The sequence below is a fragment of the Apteryx mantelli genome, chromosome 8 (genome assembly GCF_036417845.1).
Source record: "Apteryx mantelli isolate bAptMan1 chromosome 8, bAptMan1.hap1, whole genome shotgun sequence".
Lineage (NCBI taxonomy): Eukaryota > Metazoa > Chordata > Aves > Apterygiformes > Apterygidae > Apteryx > Apteryx mantelli.
Genome location: NC_089985.1, coordinates 11,554,542 through 11,575,064, shown reverse-complemented (window position 1 = coordinate 11,575,064; position 20,523 = coordinate 11,554,542). Strand labels below are relative to the sequence as shown.

The following is a 20,523-nucleotide window of genomic DNA, read 5'->3' as shown; positions in this document are numbered from 1 at the left end:
TGCTACGCTTACCCAGACATGGAGAAAGTGTGGGGAAGCAGTGCATCTACTTCCAGCACTAACATCATAACAACTTGATAATAGACCATCTTATTCCAAATCCAAAGAGAGCTGGAAGACTATGCAAAGCACATAAATAATGTTGGAGTTCTAACAGATATGGCATATTACAAAATGCATTCATGCCAGGATGGGAAGAGGCTTGCAGAGCTGTCAAGACATGGCGAGGTCTTTAGGAAGCCCTCTGAAAATCTCTACAAATCTGCGTACAGTGACATTTACAGTATCTGTACAAATGCACAATTTATGAAGGCCACAAAGCTTCCAATTATTATTTTTTTTAATGATACCAACAACTATGTGCTATTGACTCCCACTGACAAAGCTGGACAGATAAAAGCTGGGACTCAAGTTTCTCAGCAATTGGAGCAAGCCCTGTGGCTGGTTCATAAACACCTCATTACAACCCACACAGTGCCAGATCTGAAGAGCAGGCAACAGTTATGTACAGCAGCAATGAGAACAAGAGTCGGCAATACTGGCACAGATGCAGACTTCAAGGGGACTAGGAAGAGGTCAAATTCTTAATCAGGACATTTTGACAAATGCTCATCTCCATCTTCATCTCAAACCTATCTGCAACCTTTCCACAACAGGCTGTTTCAGAATGCCCTCAAGGGAGTGAGAAACCTTAATCAACCTCCTAAAAGCAGGCACTGTACATAAAAATCATATAAGCACTGACTATAACCAAGCAATCTGCATTTGTCTCATCTTGCAGTTTAGCAGCTGTGACTAACTGGACTGCAGGGCTGGAGCCAAAGAGCTGCAGAACGTCACTGAACAAACAACTGAAAATGGGAACAAGTTCTACGGATACAACAGCAGGAGGCAGGTGCGCAGAAGGGGCAGGCGCTGGGCCGTGACCACATCTGCCACCGCCTGTTCCCCCACCAAGTTTGTGTGTGTATCTGGATGCAGAGCACCTGACTTCCAGCCTTCAGGCAGCTTGCACCACTGCGCTTATGTGCTATTTATGTGCTATTAAAATGCAACGCTTGACAAACATCATCTGTATGACTTCAGGCCCGGCTACTTCAAAACTGCCACTTCTTGGCCACAGGAAGGTTTCTAATAATCCTCAAAAAAAAAGTACATTAACTAGATGCATGCCTTGGACACTACACCCTGCCTTGCCACAATCATATTTCAGGATAAGTAATTGCTTGCGAGCATGTGCAGCTGCTGATTCCTGGAGATATAGAAGGCACATATTTTCAACGAAAAGAATACTGCTTTTAGGACTTCAGAACAATAAAAGGCAGGGCGACTGCCTGAAGTGCAGAAACTAAAAGCTTTTTCCTTCAGAACAAGAGCAGAATCAAGTAATTGTCGTTTCCAGGGAGATGGGGAACTTGAGGGATCAGAGCTCAATCTGCAGTTAAATGGGTTGGAAACAACTCCCTACCAGCTGCAGAAAAAACATGGATAAAAATACATAGGAAAATCCAGAGAGGGCTGTTTCCCAGCACTGTGCGCATCTCCCTCTGTTCAGAAATGATGGACCACCTTTATTCAGATGATCCAGAGTAGCTTTTCACAAATGCCAAGGGAGAAGTATTTCCTACATTCTCCCTTTCCTTACACATCTCCCACTCTAGCGCCATTCACAGCAAAAACCTGACAGGAATTTCAGTTCTCCCCTTTTGAGAAGGAAACCTGAAAATTCTTCCTGACATTCCCGAAGTGCAGTTATAAGCACACTGCGTAAGCCAAAAATATCTAAAGGAAAATCTTGAAATACTTCTCACAAGCTAGGCAGGCCTTTGGTTTTCCACTAAAATGTTTCACAGATACCAGCAGACAAAAGTTCATGTTTGAATGGGAAACCAAGTTTTGAGCTTCTCTCCTGTGTAAGAAGCAAGCCCCATGACTTAGCCTGAGAAGTTCTATTAAAAAGAGAAACCGGTGAGATACACTGGCTTCATTGAAGTTGCATGTGGACAGATGTGCACAAATGAATGCAGCCCACTCACCACACAGTCTCATCAGTTCCAACAGAAAACTGACTCAAAGCTGAAGTATAATGATTTAAAAACAAAGAACAAACACTGCTTTCTCATATTGCTCTCACTCTTTCTAACTTGGTAAGAAGATGACTGACGTGATCCATCAGCAGTCCCATTCTTTCAGACAGTGCCCTAAAAAACAAGTCTGGGGAGCGTGGTCTGACAGGGAAGGGATTTTCCAGAATAACCAATACCTTTGTGAGTGCTGTAGAGGGCTGCAAACGTCACCATGAAGAAGGTGGTGGAATATTTTCCAGCATTAACCAGATGAGGAAAGGCCCGTTTGGTATCGCGGTAACGACGCAGGCACTGGATGAATCGCAACCAAGCGGGGATGCACTGGACAACTGCTCTCACTCCGTAGGAGTAGCTGTTACAAATCTGATTATCTGGAAGAAAAAGAAGTTTCAGGCGACACGGAGGCAGTAAGTTTAAGAATGTCTATCGTCTTCCTTCCAGTATGAGCAATCTCATCATTTTACTTAAGAGTGCAATTCCCAGCATCTTGTACTCACACACATACATGTGGTATGCACACATGCACTCACAGCAGCGAGAAGCTCATCACCAGGCGACTCGGTGAAGGGGAAGTATTCTGAACCCCTCTACTCCACCCCTTTACTCCTAGGTATGTAGGTGGCATGACATCAATAACACATCCAGACAGATCATCATCTAACTCTTTCACTGTTGCCAGTGCAATTAACACACAAGAAGATTAGAAATAATCTATTTTTAATTTGCTTTGTGCTTTTGGCAGTACTGTGAATAATCAAATTAAGGATGGAATTACAAAAGGCCCTCTATACTGAAGCTTTGTGCATAAATGGGAAAGCATTCCCAAACTCCACAGGAGAGCTCAAAAAGGGAACTTTGTCTAAGATGTCCTTGACCTGATTTTAATTTTTCTTGCATATTGTAATGAAAAAAAGAAAAAAAAAACAGATTTCAGAATGCTCTTTTAAGAAAGAGAGGACATAGCCCTGACTTGAACAACTGGGGTCATGGGAAACTAGACAAACACAACATTACGTCACAGACACATGACACTGGAAAGCCCCTATTTTATTAGGAAGTGACCAGGAAAATCCAGACTTCGCCTGGAAGCCCCAAACATGCCATGTTCTTACTGTGTCTTGTTCAGCACGCCTCATATAAACAACCCACTGATAAACAAACACTTGTTTGTCATTCAGCCTCGTGGAGACAGATTCATAAGCCAATATATACTCCAGGGCACCGCGTTATCCTTCCAATGTTTGGACTGGAAGAGGACAAGCAGTAATTCACCCAGTTGCTGCATAACATTTTTTTAAATAAATAAATGTTCAGCTAATTCCAACACTGGCTCTAAGAGAAGATAGAGATCAGACAGATTGGAGGAACAAAGTGATTGATGCCGAGAGAGTTTGCTTCAATAGGCAAGCATCATAAACCCATCGGACAACACGATTTGCCAGCAGGCGCTGCCCAGAATGGAAAGAACACTGCCTGATGCAGTGAGAGACAGCACTATTTTGCCACTGGGAAGACCCGAGTCAAAATTCACATGCCATCTCTGGCTTTTCTAGCCAGAAGCAGAGAGGCAGAGCACACACAACCCTTGTGCCTCAGCATCAGCTCTAATCGAGTAAGGGGTAGCACTAACAAGCTCTGAGGAAGCTCCTCCATCCCCTCTTGCTTAAGGGCACTGTGACAGACCCTGTAAGAAGCAGATTACAGCACGGATAAAATCGTGGTAAACAAGCTCAGGCAACTCCTTTTATCATTTCCATGCTAAGCAACAATAACAGGCTAAAAGCAAATACATGGTTAGACTACTATGAAATAAAACAGTGATGCCAGGAAAATTGTTTTCTCCTTCCAACCAAGGAGTGCTGTGGCTAAATTCCTTGATGAATATTCAAGTCATGCCAAATGACTGGATTAGGAAATGAGCACTGATGTGAAATTCTACTTCTCCGGATGGAAGTAAGAAAAGGGAGAATATCTCTAATGCTATGTTTACAAGAAATGTTAATTATTTTAGTTTCCTATATAATTGGTAGGCCTTTTCAAAAGGGACAGATGCCTATGAGACTGTCTTGCTCAGTGTTTTCTAGGTCATTTTAACAGCACTCATATGGATTGTCAGCATCACTCTACCTGTGTTTGCCAGAAGTCCAGCGTTGTTCTCCCACTGAAGCTCGAAGCTGTAGAAACAGATCATGTACTCCAGATCCATGAGGATCACAGCCAGGCTGTTGAGCTGATCAGCCAGCCAGAAATCCGCGAAGCCCACCTTGTGGAAGGGAGCCGTGAACACCCGAAACTGCCGGGGGAAAAGGAAGAGTTACGTGACACGCTAGCAAAGACGTTAACCGCAGAGGCAGATTGCGGCATTGAACAACTACAGAAATAACAGAAACACCTGAAGATTTGTTGCTGACCTTTTGCTTCTACTGCCAAAAGATAACTGTCTCCCCACTTTAGGTGCAAATAAAATTCCCTCTTTCAGACATCCAATTCTTCTCCTTGCACCAACTAGTCTCCCTTTCTTTGCTGGCTGAAAAGCCCAAACTCTTCCAACGACACCCTTGCCCAGAAACTCGCAGTCTCCACATCAGGCTTCTTTCTACCCAGCTCCGCTTCGCCGACTGCCCCTCACGCTGCTCAGCACTTTCTTTCAGGCATTTGTGTCATACCTATTGACATCTTCCACACTTACCTTGTGCCTCACATTAACGTCACTTAGATTACAGGCGCACAGCTTGACCATTAATCTGTTCATGGCTCACTTTACTTGACATCTCAGTTGTTCTTTGGTACAAGAAGTCGTAAGAGTGAATACCATTACTGATGGATCCCCCGAACCCTCTAGCATAGAAAGCATTAAAGAGCAAAGGAAATCCTATTAACTGCCAGTTAGACTCCCTCTCAATCCCAGCCCACTTTCCCTTTCAGGCTTAACAGCAGTTATGCTACTTTCAAACCAGACACTTTTCATGGTCCATTACCTTTGATTACAACTCTCTCTACCCAGATAGTTATAGTTACTAACGGCCAATTTCTCAAAGAGACAGCACCAGCATCATCCTGTAGTTCAGAGATTTATGAACCTTCACGTTAATGAAAGTGCAGGCCAGCATTGATCTTTTATGCTGCTCTTCTTATTAACCTAAAAGGCACACAGTTACAGAAACCGGGGAAAGGACTGCCACGTTCCCATCCAGCTTACAATGCCAGTTTAAGGCTCTGGTCCTCGATTCCAAAATCAAACAGGGGATCCAGACATAGTGACATTAAACAGCAGACATGGATCCTGAAACAGAGAGCACTGTGCTCCTGTAGGACAACACCTATTACAAAAACTCAAACAGTACCACGTACAAACATTAGGAACATCTGTTCTTAGTCAAAGTGTTCCAGTTATGGAACAGCTTCTGGAGAGATCAGAGAAGCCACAACAAAGCCTTCCTTTCCAAAAAGCTCCTTCCTCCATCTAGTCAACACTCCCTGATACTATCTTCTATCCATTTAATTCTAGACATATTTCTAAAACAAAAATCAACCGAAATATAAACAAATTGCAAAAACACAGCTTTACAGATAGATCTTCCTGAAAAAAGAGGAAGTCATTAATGAAATCCATCTTGTTATTTACTTTACAGAGACACACTTGGACACTGTCAGCAGATGACAGCATAGAAGTTTAAGAGTAGAAACTTTCCACCTAAAGGTTACAGTAGACAAGGAGTCAGCAGATACCAGTGCCTTAGCTGGGTTACGTACATATCGCAGTAAACTATCCTCAGGAAACTGAGCTGCCACCTGCACCCTCCTAACCCCACGAGTCACACTGTGGTTTCCGACTCTGCGCTGCTGCGCGCGGCCTCAGACACGTTCTGCTCGCCAGCTCCTCTGAGCTGCATCCACCGGGATGGAAGCTGGGCCTGGCACACTACGTAAGCCACAGGAGACTGGCATTTGCAGAGTCTTAATGCCACGGTGTGTTAACGTGCATCCCATTCAGAGGGGCATGAAAAAGCACAAAACGCACATTGGATACCCAGCTGGTTTGCCTGAACTCCACAAATGCTTATTTGGTTGGCAAAAGAAAAAAAACACAAAGAGAGGCAAAAAAGAAGGGGTAACCACACTGCAAGTTGTGACAAGAGGGTGCTGGCAGCGGAGGGCATCGTCCACTGGCAGGTACCACAAGCTAATCTATCTTCCAGGCTGAGAAGCGTCTGCAATATTCTTCAGTAAAGACAGGCTGCAAGAATGAAGTCATAAAATACCAAGAGCTAGAGTTGAATTTAAGTTTCAAGTAATTGGCTGCGATTACATTTAAACAGTTCCACGATCCACGTACAGACTTTCAGGTGCTGATTACTGCACTTTTACTAAGCGCTGGGACAGCAGATATTTGAGCCAGAGCTAAACACTTCCTAGATTTTCACCTCACACATGGATACATTCCCTGCACTTGTTTCACCATTTCAGCACCCTGCAGAAGGTATTGGTATGTACATGCTAGTTCATTCTTCACACCACGATCTGATTCCTTTGGCTGGCCATGCCCACCAGCTACACATTCAGGATGGTTCTCATTTGGCAGCAAAGGTGCAGAGTATGCTCAGCTCAGTTCATTTGTCAATAGAGAGGCATATGTAGGCAGGATGCCATACAGGCAAGAAAGGTGGGAATTAAACACCAGATGAAATAATTATTCTTCCTATGAGTGAAAGAGTTGAGAGCTAACCTGTAATCTCTCAGGGATTATTAAAACAGATTCCACCTATGACAACCAGAAAGCAGTTGCTGATGAACAAAAGTGGATGCAGTAGGCCTCGTAGCTCCATCAGGAAACACTACAGAACACTAAAGTATACTCCCAAACTGGTTTTAGGAAAATTGAAGTGCCAACACTCAGCTACGCCTGGTATGCCAGGCTTCATTTTGGCCAGCATGTAAGCTTAGGAAAATAAACATAGCAAGCATGGAAGGGAAAACGCTCACCAAAAGCAAAATTTGTGTGAGCAGTATGGTTTTAAGTAGTGGACTCTTTAAACCTCTTTCACCCAGGTAACTGCTGGTGACTGCGATAAGAAATAAAATATACCCAGCCAGCCAATTACACATAATAAAAATTAGAAAAGCCTAACAGCTACTCTTCATGTTGTTCATTTGGCCTCCTTCTGCCCCCCCCCCCACTCCCACATAACACACAGTCAAAAGCACTGTGTCATTTTCCACCATTAAGGTGATCCTGCATTTTGATGAAGCTTTTCTCCCCAGGAGACCTTGGGAGGAATTGGCCTCTGCATGTCTGAAGATAGGTCCATATCGCAGACTGCAGCGTAGCCTGAAGACAGCTGAGATAGAGCAGGTACTGGAAACTGCCTAGCCGTGGCTACAAAGAGCTCCGCGAAGACCGAGAACCTTAGCCTGTTAAGACATTAAGGAAAATGAGCACAGATAGTGCTCACACTATTAGACCGTTTCCAGTACTTCCCCTAACACCAAGGGACAGTGATAACACTAACGAGGCTAGGGACTAAAGGTAAGTCTAGGAGAAACGGCTCAATGCTGAAAGGGAAAAAGGACTGGAAAACTAAATAGTAGTAACACAGCAAATCAAACAACAGAGGTAAGTGCACAGAGGTTAAATAGCTGTGCGTATACCTGCACACACACGCTTGAAGTATGATTCTATTCTTCATCTTTGTAATGTTCCAGATAAAGTTAATTGTTTTAATTGGTATTAAATTATGATGCCATGAATAATGTCAGCCAGCCAAGCACTCTCCCCACCCCCCAAATGCCCTCAGAGCAGCTCCAGCAAGAATAAGGTATCACGGGAACCAATTTGATTAAAGCTAATTTAAAAGTGCACGCAGGGTGGGGATGAAAGTGTGAAACAGTCATTTTGGAAGAAACTGATGAGCCATCCAAAGAGTCTGAAAGCTATTCTTTGGAGTTCCCACCTACAACTGGAACACTGAACTAGCATGCATATTTACATTCACTTTATCAGATTTCTCTTACCACAGAAATGGGAGCTGGGGCTAAATAAATGTTTCTGCTTAAGACCAAAAAGGATTTGCAGAAAAAACTATAAGCATAATTTTATAAGTAGTAACCTTTGCAAGGGTTCCCTCTCCATGAGTGAACCCTCTCAATGTTGGCACTCTCCCAGTTTGGGCTGGGCAACACCAAAGCAGCTTTCCTTAGAGCACTGTAACTCTAACCAAACTGTTTTAATACGTTAAGGGACAAACAAGCAAAGATATATTAATGTTTCTATATATGCAAAAGTATGCATACAGCTGTACACATGAAGATTAACAAGTAACTGCCTGCAATCTGAAGATAATGACAGACTGGTACAGACAAGCAGAAGTTGCTTTTGTAACCCCATAATCAACAGACATTTGCAGTCCATATCTTATCATGTCTAATCTATGAATACATGTGTACAATGGTATGGCATCCTCTAGTCTGAAAATTAGTGAGTCTTGTATACTCAAACTGTTACAGCCCAGTTACATCTGTTTTTCTTTCTCTCTCTCACTTTTTTTTTTCTTGTTTTTTCCAGATCAGGTTTGAGACTTACCAATAGTTTGAGCAGCCAAAAACGGGACTTGTAGTATAAGGTTTTGGTAGGGTTGATGAGAAAAAGCAACATGAAGCCGTACAGGATGAGTGGATTCACCTGCATAGGGATGTAGGTGAATTTACCATATATACATGCCAGCAGGCTCAGGCACCACAAAACCCCAAGGAATCCAGCAATCTACAGAAAGACAGAAGAAACAGAGTTAGATACCTTGCGACTAAACAACTCCAAATCTTACAATGAATTCTCATTATAACAAAAGGGAGAGCAGTATTCAATCCTGTAATCAAATCAGACTTCAGTAACATCCTCCTCTGGATGCGGTAATTGAGTTACAATTCCTTGCCAGGAAATGGTACAGGATTTATCCTCCTGATACTCACAGCTCCACCACTCCTGCAGTCCGTTCTGCTTACCTCAAAGAGATGTTGATGGGACAAGTTGCTGCGGGGATTGAGTTCAAAGATGAGGACATGATTCACTCCAGCCTGTCTCCAGCCGTACGTGTTGATGCCCAGGAGAAAGAGGAATTCTATCAGGAGAAAGCCACCTCGATAGATTCTCACCAGTGGCCACACATTTGGTCCATCTATAAAAACCACACCTGACCAAAAACAAACAAACAAACAAAAAAAACCACCTTTACGATAGCACAAGCCATGTCACAAATCTAACTGCACTTCTTTATGCTGGTTCTCAGACACTCAGCTATACCCCTGAAAACTGAGTACACTTGTAACTCACCTGCATATTCGAGCAATTGGAAGACAGTTTACCTAATCTATCAGAGGCTTGGCTTGCTACAATTTTGAGGTTGTCACTTGACCTCAGGTCAACCAAGAGAAACAGTATCTTAGTCACTCTTAAAAGTGGCTTAAGCTAGATTGGCAAGGCTATGGAAAAGGGGTGAGTCATCTTGCCTCCTAGTCTTTTTTTTTTTAATCCTGTTATATCAGATACTTCAAATTTCTTTTAACCTAAATTTACTGGTGCTACAGAGCTCCTTAAAATGATTTGGGAGTATTTGGCGGAAATTTCTGTCTCTAGCTTGTGTAGTCAGATCATTAGCAGCATCATAGGTCCCTTGGCTCACACTACAGGCATAAGGGATAGTACCAGCAGAAATATGACTGCATTCACTTAAAATTCTGGTTTAACAGAGAAGAAATCTCAGCAGATGGAGATACAAGTATCTCAGCTCCCCCCAAAAACCAAGAAGTATAATTTACAGCATTTAAAACAATGCTAAGATGCGCCTAATCACTAAATTCAATACAACTGTAATGTTGGACATATTCGTAACCAGCAATGTAATTTCCAGCCGCACCCAGACAGAAAATCCAACACAAGGCAGCAATACTGGAAAGTCTGTTGCTTCCTTTGTTCAGTCTTCAAGGTTTTGGAAAGAGATTCACTTAACTTCAAACAACGAGCAGCCTTAGAAAGCAGCAGCTTTGTCTAGCATGAGGCACTTTGCAAAATACCGTCCTCCTGATTGCCTGATACGGGTTTTATTAGTAAAGGACAAATAAAATTGTTTTAGTCATCAATTTCGGTTTCACTGAGCATTTCTCACCCACGTCTTTCCAAAGGGAGAAAGAAACAAGCAATTTAACAGAATTGATAATGAGAATTTATTCTCACACACCCTCCTGCCTAAACTACAGCCCAACTTTTTCTGAACTTTCCTTCAGAGAAAAAATATCCATAAAAAGTTTCATGTGTTCAGCATTTGTACTTTATACCATATGAAACTATGGAGGAAAATAATGAAAGGAGCAATGACTCAAGAACTGTTGAGATAAATTTATAGCCTCAAGCAAATATTGCATTTAGGCAAAATAGAGTCAAGTTTTGGATAGACATGAGAGATTCCCTGACGAAGGGGAAAGAAGTGTCTCCTCAGAATGGAACTGAAAAAGCATGCATTTCACATTTTAATCTGAAATGCCTACAGACAAAGCCACAGAAGTTGCTTCCAAATAGGACAGAGAAGCCCCAAAAATATTGAATCAGAAAAGTGTAAAAATTACAAGATAGCGAGTATAACAGATATGCTCTAGTATTCAAGTCAGAACACCTAGACAAAGGTTTTTCCTATGTGAACATCGTTTAATATGGCAATATATAGCATATACCTTCCATAGCTAATGCCCTCTCATCTTATTTCTGTACCCTCTGGGTGATACAGAACCATGATTCCCGTATCAAGCAACAGCTGATTCTGGAGAAAAAAAACATATACTGAACAACATCTGATGGGTTGAGCTACTGAAATATAAACACTAAGAGCATTTCTCTATATTCTCTCTTCTGAATGATAAAGTACCTACCTAGATTAGCTATCACAGTATAAAGGCTATATTTGATTCCTTTTTCACTCGTGTTTCCCAATATAGTGGTTTTCTTCACTATAGCTGAAGAGTCTGACTGAAGAAGCTCAAGAACCCAAAAGCTGGAGGAAGGCTGTACGCCCAGTGAAGGTGTATAGTAAACAGTAGAAAAATTGGGAAAAGGGTTCTGCTTTATACTACACGCCACCTCAAACCTATAAGTCTTTTTAATGTTGTAATTCTGGCCTTTGGTTAGCACGCTTCCCCTCCTGAGAAGCTGTGCTGCTACCAGGCAAGACCACCACTCCAATACAACCCAGCATCCAATTCGGAGATCCGTACTCAAGGCCTGAGGCAAAAAGATTTTCCATTAATATATTGTTTCCACTTAAATCCAACACTGTAAATCAAGTCATTTCCTCGAGTCAGCAGGTACATGATATTTGATTAACTTATCCCTCCAGTAAGCGACCCCAAAAGGCTCCAGCAGACAAGAGCTCCACTCTAAACAAGGTGTTCGGAGAGGAAGATTTCCCTGGTGACGAGCCCAACAACATCACCATCTGATTCTCTTCTACACAGACTCTCACGTTGCCTCAAATGTGTTTTAATAGCTCTCTGTACACTCATTTCATAACATTTGAACATGATTACTCACGTAATTAAGGCCAAGTGTTTTCTTCTCCTGACCAAGAATACCCCATGATTTTGAGTGCCTGATGACAAAATCGGGAACAACACTTCCCCTGTTCATTCATTAACGTCACGGAGCGATAATACATTCAGAAATGGGAACGCCATTGTGCAGACATGTTCTGCTGGCTCAAAGCTAGTTCTGTTACCATGCTCGCTTCCCAGATGAGAGACAGAGCACTGTCTAACCAGCCTTGAGATTTTGCATGACGTCTTACAGAGTTTTGATTAATCAATCTTACCCCTACTTCCATGAACTTTCAACCTCAGTTACACATTAAATTTGACTCACAGTAAAGCTGACATAGAAACTAGTGAGGCCTCAAAAGAAATGTTCTTCAGGGCAACACTCTCCTGGGGTCTACTTGTAGAAGTTGCAGCCTTTCATGGACCCCAAGTTACTGTGAACTCATCTCTATAAATGGTGCTGTTCTGTTTTTGAAGTCGGGGAATACAGATGTGTTTTGCCAATGGAAGTTACATTCTAATGCTGTATTACAAATTCTACATGTACAGCACTAAAATCCTATCTGCACCAATCAAATCATAAAAACAATTTGACATAGAGGTATAGAGGTTAGCAGAGTAATACCCAATTAAAAACAAAAACTTTAGAGTATAGTTCTTACCCAATATTTGAATAACTTACAGATAAAAGAGTACGCCTCCTGAGATAAACATACCTCTTATTCACACCAGTTTAATAATATGTGCTTTAGAGGCATAATCATGTTTATGAATTCATTCTCACAGCTGTGTCACTTTTTCATTCTTAATGCTGAGAGATAAAACAAACACAGCCAGCTTCTATCATATCTGCATCTCATACAGAGATCAAACATGTAAGTTACAGAAAAAAAGAAGAAATAACGAATAAAGAACAACCTATTCACATTAAATAGACCTTTCAGGCAGAGGGTCAACTTTCTGCCTCTACCACAGAAAGACTAGAAGGGAACTTCTTTCAAACAGGTTCTAAAACAGAGAAATTCTCTCCCATGGGATGACTGGATCCAGTTACAGAAATACCCGATTCAAAATTCTTTTAAACCAAACACAGGCTTTCCCTAATGCAAGAAGTTATATGCTGATCTCTTAGCCTTTTCCTTTGCGCTGTTTAAGCAAATTACACCACTCTACTGAAATCACACACACAATTAGTAAAGCTGCTTGCGACATTCTGGATCTAGAGTACTAATGTGATATTTACACAAATGGGAGTTTCCAGTAACTCAGAAGGTGCAAACCAGAGTAAAACCAAAGCTTAAGATAGGCAATAATTTACTGTAGTTTTTAAATGATCTTGCCACAAGTCTGCCAACAAGACAAACCCAATTAACTCAGTTAATAGGCATCAAGCCTTCCTGCCCTAGAAATTGCTACATGAAAACTTCCTGAATGCCATAGCGCTCACACAGCTACGCGACTGCTCTCATTCTTTGTACAGAGTCAGAAACATGCGAAATTTAAGTTCTATGAGCACCTCTCTCAACAGAGGTAGGGTTGTGTGCCCACAGAAAGAAAACAGAAGTTCATCTTGGATGTTATACTTCCAGGATATCCCCGCCATGAGTAAGGAGGGAACCAGGAGCACAGACCACAGTACAGTCAAAGATCAGTATCTGGGTATATAATGTGAGAGCTACCACCCATTATCGAGCAGAACTAATAATTTACCCCAGTGTGATCCGACTCAGCCTGATCTAACCCAGAACATCCTGGCCAGTCCAGCTCAGCTCCAGGCCATTACTAAGTGATAACAACAGACCCGTACCAGGCTGCGGGAGTCAGCTGGGTCCAGCTGAGCAAACCTACCTGAAAGTATGACAGTGATGTTCAGTACAATGAATATTCCGCAGAACAATCCAACCCTGAATGTAGTCCAGGCTGGTGCAGGCTGCAAAAAAGCAATGGTGGAATTAAGGGGAGATAAATACTTTATCAAAATCAGATTTATTTGCAAAATAAACTTAAAATCAGGGATACAACATTCTGACCTGATTGCTTTCTCCCCTTCTCCGGAAGTGAGGTTTCTTTAAAATGACAGATGCTGCCTAGTGTTCTTGGCTACCCTGACGCTGTGTTAGAACAGAGCTCAGGCATTTCAACATCTTTTGAAAAGTCTTCCGGGCCACACCAACAGTAAACATATGTTATTATTAGCATGAATTCTCCTTTACTATTCATCTCATCCCTTCATTAATTTGGCTTCATGCATTAGGGCTAGTAAGCTACTTCTATATCTTCCAAAGCTAAAGTAGATTATGCGACCATGCCCTCTCTCAAAATTTGTGGAACATGCTCACATTCACGTATTTTCCAGTTCTCCATTCAGATGTTGAATCTACGTTGGCCCCTTGATAAACTGGAGAAGCAGCTTAGCTATATAACTTGATCTCTCACCTGAGCGGCTCCCAAGGGTGGAACACGCAAACGTTTCATAGCCTTCTGCCTATCTCCATCTTCTAACTCATTGGTCACCACTGCCTAAGGAGATTAAAAAAATACACATCACAGAAGTTCATTGTAATGATATGCTCCCACACATTGCCTGCATTGAGTTATTACACAATACAAGCTAATGCTGCATTAACTCTTTAGAGTAAAAAGCAACCAGTTGATGACAACACATAAATTTAAGTAAGCAATGCCGGAAGTCAGTGGCACTTTAAAATCAATTAACAGTTGCCTTGGTGGTGGATACAAGATGGTCATAGGGCAAAAGACTGTAAGAATAGAACATGAAAAATAAATTGTTTACTAGCTAAAAGAGAAGACAGCACACAGACTAGCATCTTTACCTCTGTTTCAGAGATAAGCTGATTGATTTTCTTGCAAGTGTAGAATGGTGCCACTTCCACCTGGGCCACCCGCCAGTCCGCTCCTCGTGAGGTCTCCAGGATCTTGTCATGCTTCTTTAAGATCTTGCGGAAGCCAGTGAAGTTCAGGTTCTACAGACAAAGGAAAAACAAAGTTACTTGGTTTTAACTCCAATCAATTAAGAAGAAAGTTAAAAGGTTATATTCCAGAAGAATCAAAATTGTTATACCTATTACTATATCTATTGTCAGGAGGGTTTTGTGTGTTATTACTTTTTTAGAAGTAGTATAAATCTATTACAAATCACAGAAAAAGTGTGTGGAACAAGGGCATAGAAGAGAGAGAACCCATTTGCAGGGAACTAATTAAACCTAATATTCCCAGAAAAGCCAAATCATTGCCTCTTTCCTCTATAATCCAGAAAGTGACAACACTCCTGATGAAACATCACTGAAGATAAACAACCTTTGGACATAGTTAAAATTTGTACGTTCAATGTTATTTCAAGACATGCTTCTTCTGTATAGTTACACCTTACTGCAGACATCCCAGGTACTACAATTTGGCAGCTGGTCTCTAGATCACCGGTGGTTGCAACAAGTTCTTAACAAAATCACAGAGCTGCAGAAAGACTGTTTTGGCCTAACTCCCACACTCATTACCGAGGGACAGCACCTATTAACCTTTTCGTTGTGTTCTCCCTTCTGAAAAGAACAGGCTACTGATTTCTAGTTTCTTTAAATTTTATCTTGGTTTAAAATCAAGTTCTCAAAATTTTAAACACTGCAAATCAAATCCGGCCAAGCACATTCCCAGAACAGCAGCCTGCTCCTCAGACGACGTTACACGAGGATGGCAAAACAAGCCTGGGCCTGCAGACCAGGGAGATGCAACTCTAGTCTCGCAAGATAAGCACACGATCCTGTGTTAGGAGCACAAATAATGGTTGATTCCCAAGTTACCTCTGAGCCCTGACCCAACAGTTTATACACAGTAACAAAGACATCAAAAGCTCGCTGCACTGCATCAGGCAGGCAATTGCTGTGATAAGACACACTTGAAATACTCCATTTCACTATACAGAAAATACCACTCAAAAAACTTAACATTTCATTCAACCAACAGCAGGGGCACAGGCAGGCCAGGGCAAGATTCACTTCTTGTTTTCAAAAAAGCTTAAAAAAACAGCTTGGAAAGAAAAACACAGAAAAGAGCAGAATCCAATTCCTCGGGGAGAGGCACAAACTACTCACTGAAATTATTTCCAATCTAATTACACTTAGAGTGATTTAATACCAGGCCCCCGTCATATACATGGGGAAAGGAGGACAGTGACATGGAAGCAGGAAGCCAACGCATTAATGATCTGCATTATTGCAGACAAGAGACTTAGTTACTTTCTATTGGAAAAGCCAGCATTCCACCCCCGGGAGAGCAGGCCATTCTTTCATAAATTTGAAACAAAAAAGATACAACAAAACGATATTTTTGGTCAGAGGATTTTCTGTAGCCTGACCTGGCATCACTTTATTTGCCGTCAGTGCAATCACAGTAACTCGGGGTGCCTCAGGAGGTACCGGTGTGGTGCTGTGCCAGGCACCCTACAACCTCCACCATGGCATTTCCTCCTCTGGCTGCAAAAACGCTGCAGCCCCAAACTGTATGAAAACACTGCTGGTTACAATGGTGATTTTAACAAAGAACATTCATTTTCATAAGAAATTATGAACGGGAATGGTCAAATATCACTTACATAGTCAGAGGTTTTGTATTTCTTGCTATTCCAAACACTTATTTGACAAGAAGTTTTCTCCAAGCCTGACTTCCATTTCTGCTGATACTAATTGAATCTATTGAAAGGAATCGACTAACGGTATGTTTTGCCATTAAAACTGAAAAAATCCTGTACAACTTACACAATAATATCATGCAAGATCAAGTAGGATGAAATGACAGACTCAAAACCTTTGTTCGTACATAAGTGTATTAGTCAGGAAATGCAAAAGCAAGGCAATTGCACAGCAGTTTAATAAGACTGAATCAGCCTCCAGTGTCTTCCTCATGAGTATATAATATCACTTAATTTCAAGATTTGTATGTTCTAAAACAGTCTTTCAAATAAATTATAATTAGATTTATATATGTATGCATGTGCATGCACATATGTGTGCGTGTATGTAGAATTATATATTCCTGTTATCAAAGAATTAATTTAAATTAAGTTAAATCACTGGTAAGTTGAGAAAAATAACAGCTGTCCTGGAGCTAAGTTAGAGTTTCACTTCTCATGACATTTCCTATTTAATTTTAGAAGAAGTATTCATCTATTACCCATGTAGCACTACATAGCTAGTATTGACCCACAGGCATCTACGTGTTTGTGTACCTTAAGAAACAGTGCATTCAACTTTTGCTCTTGCTTCAGCGCTAACAGCCTGAGAAGTTTGTGTCAGGTGGCTTTTCCCGTCTCGGTAACCCAGCTCAAGACTCTGCCATTCCGCTGGAGTCATGGTTCCTTGCATATAATGCCACTGGTGACCTCCTACATGGAGACTTCAGCTATGTCTTCTTCCCACCAGGTTATTGTTTTGCCTCTCCAAAACTGCAAGGGCTTTAATAGTCCTAGTTCTTTGTTTCTAAGCCCAAATATGAACGAGTAGTAGTTCTTTTTTTTTTCTCCATGTTTTAGTACATGTATCCCTCATCTTCAACTTCAAGATCAATATGAACCAACTTTTCTCATTCTTTTTGAAGGCAAGTGCTCTTGAAAACAGTGAAAAGTCTCAGTTCCAAATAGATTTTATATTATTTACTATATATGAAATGGTCCTGGACTCATGGCTGCAAAAGTCCAAACAATGAGTGTGCAAAATGCCTTTCTTCACTCATGTGGAGTAGCAAAGGATTTTCCAGAGGAATGGCCTCTGTCACACCCTATTTAAATTCTTCATCAAGCGTCAGAAGTGATGCTTCATAACCAAGAGTAAGAGCTTTCTTTTTTAAAAAAAGTGAAGAAACTGCAGTAGTTAATACTGCTTCACTCCATTCCAGAAAAGCTGAGGATACTCTGTCTTCTCCAGGATCTTGAACTAGACACTCTCTCTAATAGTTAAAGGGCTTTACTGAAAAACCCATGGACCAGCATCCCAAATAGTTTCTGCAACTATAAAATCTGGGTTCAGGGCTCACAAAGAGCCGTCTGCTGTCTGTCCAACCAAGTAGCCATAGTGTTTCCAAGAGGTGCTCTGAATACATCCCCCAGAGCTTCCCTTTAAGGTAGCCTGGAGCCTGTTTTAATACAAGTTGCACCAAGAATTTCCAGCCTAGAAACCAAATATTAAAGCAAAGAAATTCCAGTTGAGGCATCTAAGTTAGTGAGTAAATGCTGGCAGCCTAAGCACATGTGCTCAAGGGCATAATATCACTTAAGGAAAGTTGCAAATACTCAGAATTTTGGAAGAATTAAGCCTTGTCCATACTACAAAACAGTATTTAAGTATTTCTTACAGTGAATTTCTAGTGAAATTATCAAGTAGACAGACAATTCCAGTAAAGATCTAAATAAAGATGCAGTGATTTTATGTTAAAGAATTTAAGCTTCAAAACTTTTTTTTTGCCTGTTAAAAGACATTTAAAAACATTTCAGAGTATTTAACACCAAAAGAATTAGTCCAGTGATAAAAGATCCTGACAGTTTCAGATTTTTGTTTCAAGATTTTTGTAATAAAATTAGTCTCTGCAACATTTATTGTGCCTTTTCATTTTAGAAATACAACTAAAGATTTGTTTTTCGTATTTCCTTCAAGGCAAACGAGCCTGTACCCTACATAACTAAAAACATTTTTTTTAATGGATGTTTTAAAAAGAAATATTGATACAGCAAGGTCAGAGCCACTACCATGGTAACACCAGGAGGAAACAGCATGTTAATATTTCAAACTTCCACTGCAAATATTAGATAAAACGGCTTCTCCCCAAGCCTCGTGGCTCCAGCTCTGTACGGAACACCACACCACAGCACAGCGTGGCCTCCGAGCGCCAGCGGGGATTTCATGTTCTGACCATGCCTGGGGCAGGGGCATGGGGTCAGCCAGCCCCAAGAAGGGAGGAGAAGGAAGGTCCTTCTGCGGGTCAGTTTAGCCTTTCTGATTCAACAAAACACAGCGAAGCAGCATGTTGCTAGCTGCCTTGGGTCGCTCTCCGGGGATGTGCTCTTCCTTTAAAAAAGTTTAGGGGCCCCAAAGTGAAAAAGAAATTGGAATCTGTCTTGAATGAGGCAATTCAAGGATACACAAGCACAGAGATAACACACGCGCAAAACAGGGCATAGTAAAACCCCCTTCTCATGTGGGTACCTGATAGTTCTGCAGTAAGATGAGGCTGAGGTAGAACTCGCTGAAGGCCAGTTTCAGGTCTTTGATATTCCTATGCTGGACACGCTCTTCATGGGACAGGTGGAAGACCGGCTTTCTGCGCTGCCGCAGCGTGGAAATCCCACTGGCTTCTTTCTGTGCATCCAAAGTCGACTGTAATTCAGTCTGAAGAGTAGCGGACCTGCGCTGAGCTTCTGCAAGCTTTTCTGTTAGCAAGGAAAGGAAAAGGGCAGGTGAGCGTGCAGCAACTTGCTTATCAAGTCTGTAAAAAACACTATACTCTTCCCCCAAATAATGCACTGGCAGGTAAAAAGCACTGAACAGAATAACCTATTGCATGGCCTTTCCCCACTAATCATGAAATTCAACAACTCTAAAAATATTTCATTTATGCAGCTCCTTCTCATTAAAGATTTTAATGTACTCTCATGAACTCTCTCAAAAAAGCCTTCATGTCAGACAAGCCTCATTCACCATAGTCAGAAATGAAGTGTATAAGCGACCGTCCCTTTGGCGCAGGTTAAAGTAGCAGCAGAAATAGAACTCAGATCTCTCGACTTCCACCCCAGATTCAGTTTCTAAGCGATACTCATTCCAGGACCGTATAAACACCCATTACTGATGAAAGAAGCCCAGCCTGAGCAGCCGTTGCACGCAGAAACTGCGCCTCTGCCACCTGTAACTAGAAGCTATAAAACAGCCCTTCCGAGTGCCAAGGGGACACAGAGTCCGGTCTCCCGACACGCCGCCACTCTGGCAAAGCCGCAGCTGCAGGCAGCCAGGCAGATGCTATCTCGTCTAAATACCAAAATAGTGACCACACGTCTATTCTGTGTGCGAAGGAAAGCACGCTTCTCTCTCATTGCTCAGATAAAGCAAATTCACTAAAAGAAAAAGCATTAAAAATACCTGTTAGCCAATATTCTGAATCAACCCAGGAGCTGGCAAGTAAAGCACTTTCAGTACCTGCACGCCCAGTACTGGCTGAGAAGTGTTTGCTATCTTTTTGTAAGACAGTAAAGAAATCAAAGAAAAATGCACTTCAAACGCGACGCTGAATTTCGGAGCTCAGAAAGCAACGCAACCCTTTTGCCAAACAGCTTCTCCTTTGATCAGGACTCACAGCGCTACAGACTGCTGCATACAATTTGCAGTAATAATTTATCCCTCCTTACCTCAAATGAGGATCACACAGGTTAGAAGTATTGCCTTATACTTTTTATTGGTTAAAAGGATAGTCAACCCGTATTTAATATCATTTTAACATATTTTCTGAATAAATAGGTCATCGTCTTCACACCTAAGTATGAAAAAGGTATTCCTTTAGACACGCTCCTTTATGTTCTTTCAGAAAATAATCTTCTGTGCTAAATAATAATCTTTTTATGCTAAAAACAATATAACTGAACATATTCTCTTTCTTTTAGTTTGTACAACCAGTTCCTTCTGGGCTTTTTCCCCCCCCCGGCAAGAGTTTCAGCCCCAGCGTTGGTATCTCTGCTGATAAGCACCATTGCAGAACCCAGGAAACGGCGTTTGCCATGAAGACATCGAACAGATTTAGAGCCCGGGAGAGACTGTCGGGAGCTGGAGCCATCTGCACGGCGCTGGCAGAACACCACCCCACCCTGCCT

At 41.7% G+C, this 20,523-nt stretch overlaps 1 protein-coding gene across 1 annotated transcript in view; it reads right to left on the bottom strand.

Annotated features, from left to right (window-relative positions):
* Positions 1-20,523, bottom strand: part of XPR1 (xenotropic and polytropic retrovirus receptor 1) — a 120,627-nt gene that overhangs the window by 20,111 nt on the left and 79,993 nt on the right. Inside the window, exons 4-11 of the mRNA XM_067300611.1 lie at positions 18,872-19,095; positions 14,498-14,647; positions 14,100-14,183; positions 13,512-13,593; positions 9,087-9,274; positions 8,668-8,847; positions 4,215-4,380; positions 2,264-2,458 (exon numbers count right to left, since the gene is read on the bottom strand). Of these exons, the coding sequence (XP_067156712.1) occupies positions 2,264-2,458; positions 4,215-4,380; positions 8,668-8,847; positions 9,087-9,274; positions 13,512-13,593; positions 14,100-14,183; positions 14,498-14,647; positions 18,872-19,095 (1,269 nt within the window). The remainder of the gene's footprint in view (positions 1-2,263; positions 2,459-4,214; positions 4,381-8,667; positions 8,848-9,086; positions 9,275-13,511; positions 13,594-14,099; positions 14,184-14,497; positions 14,648-18,871; positions 19,096-20,523) is intronic.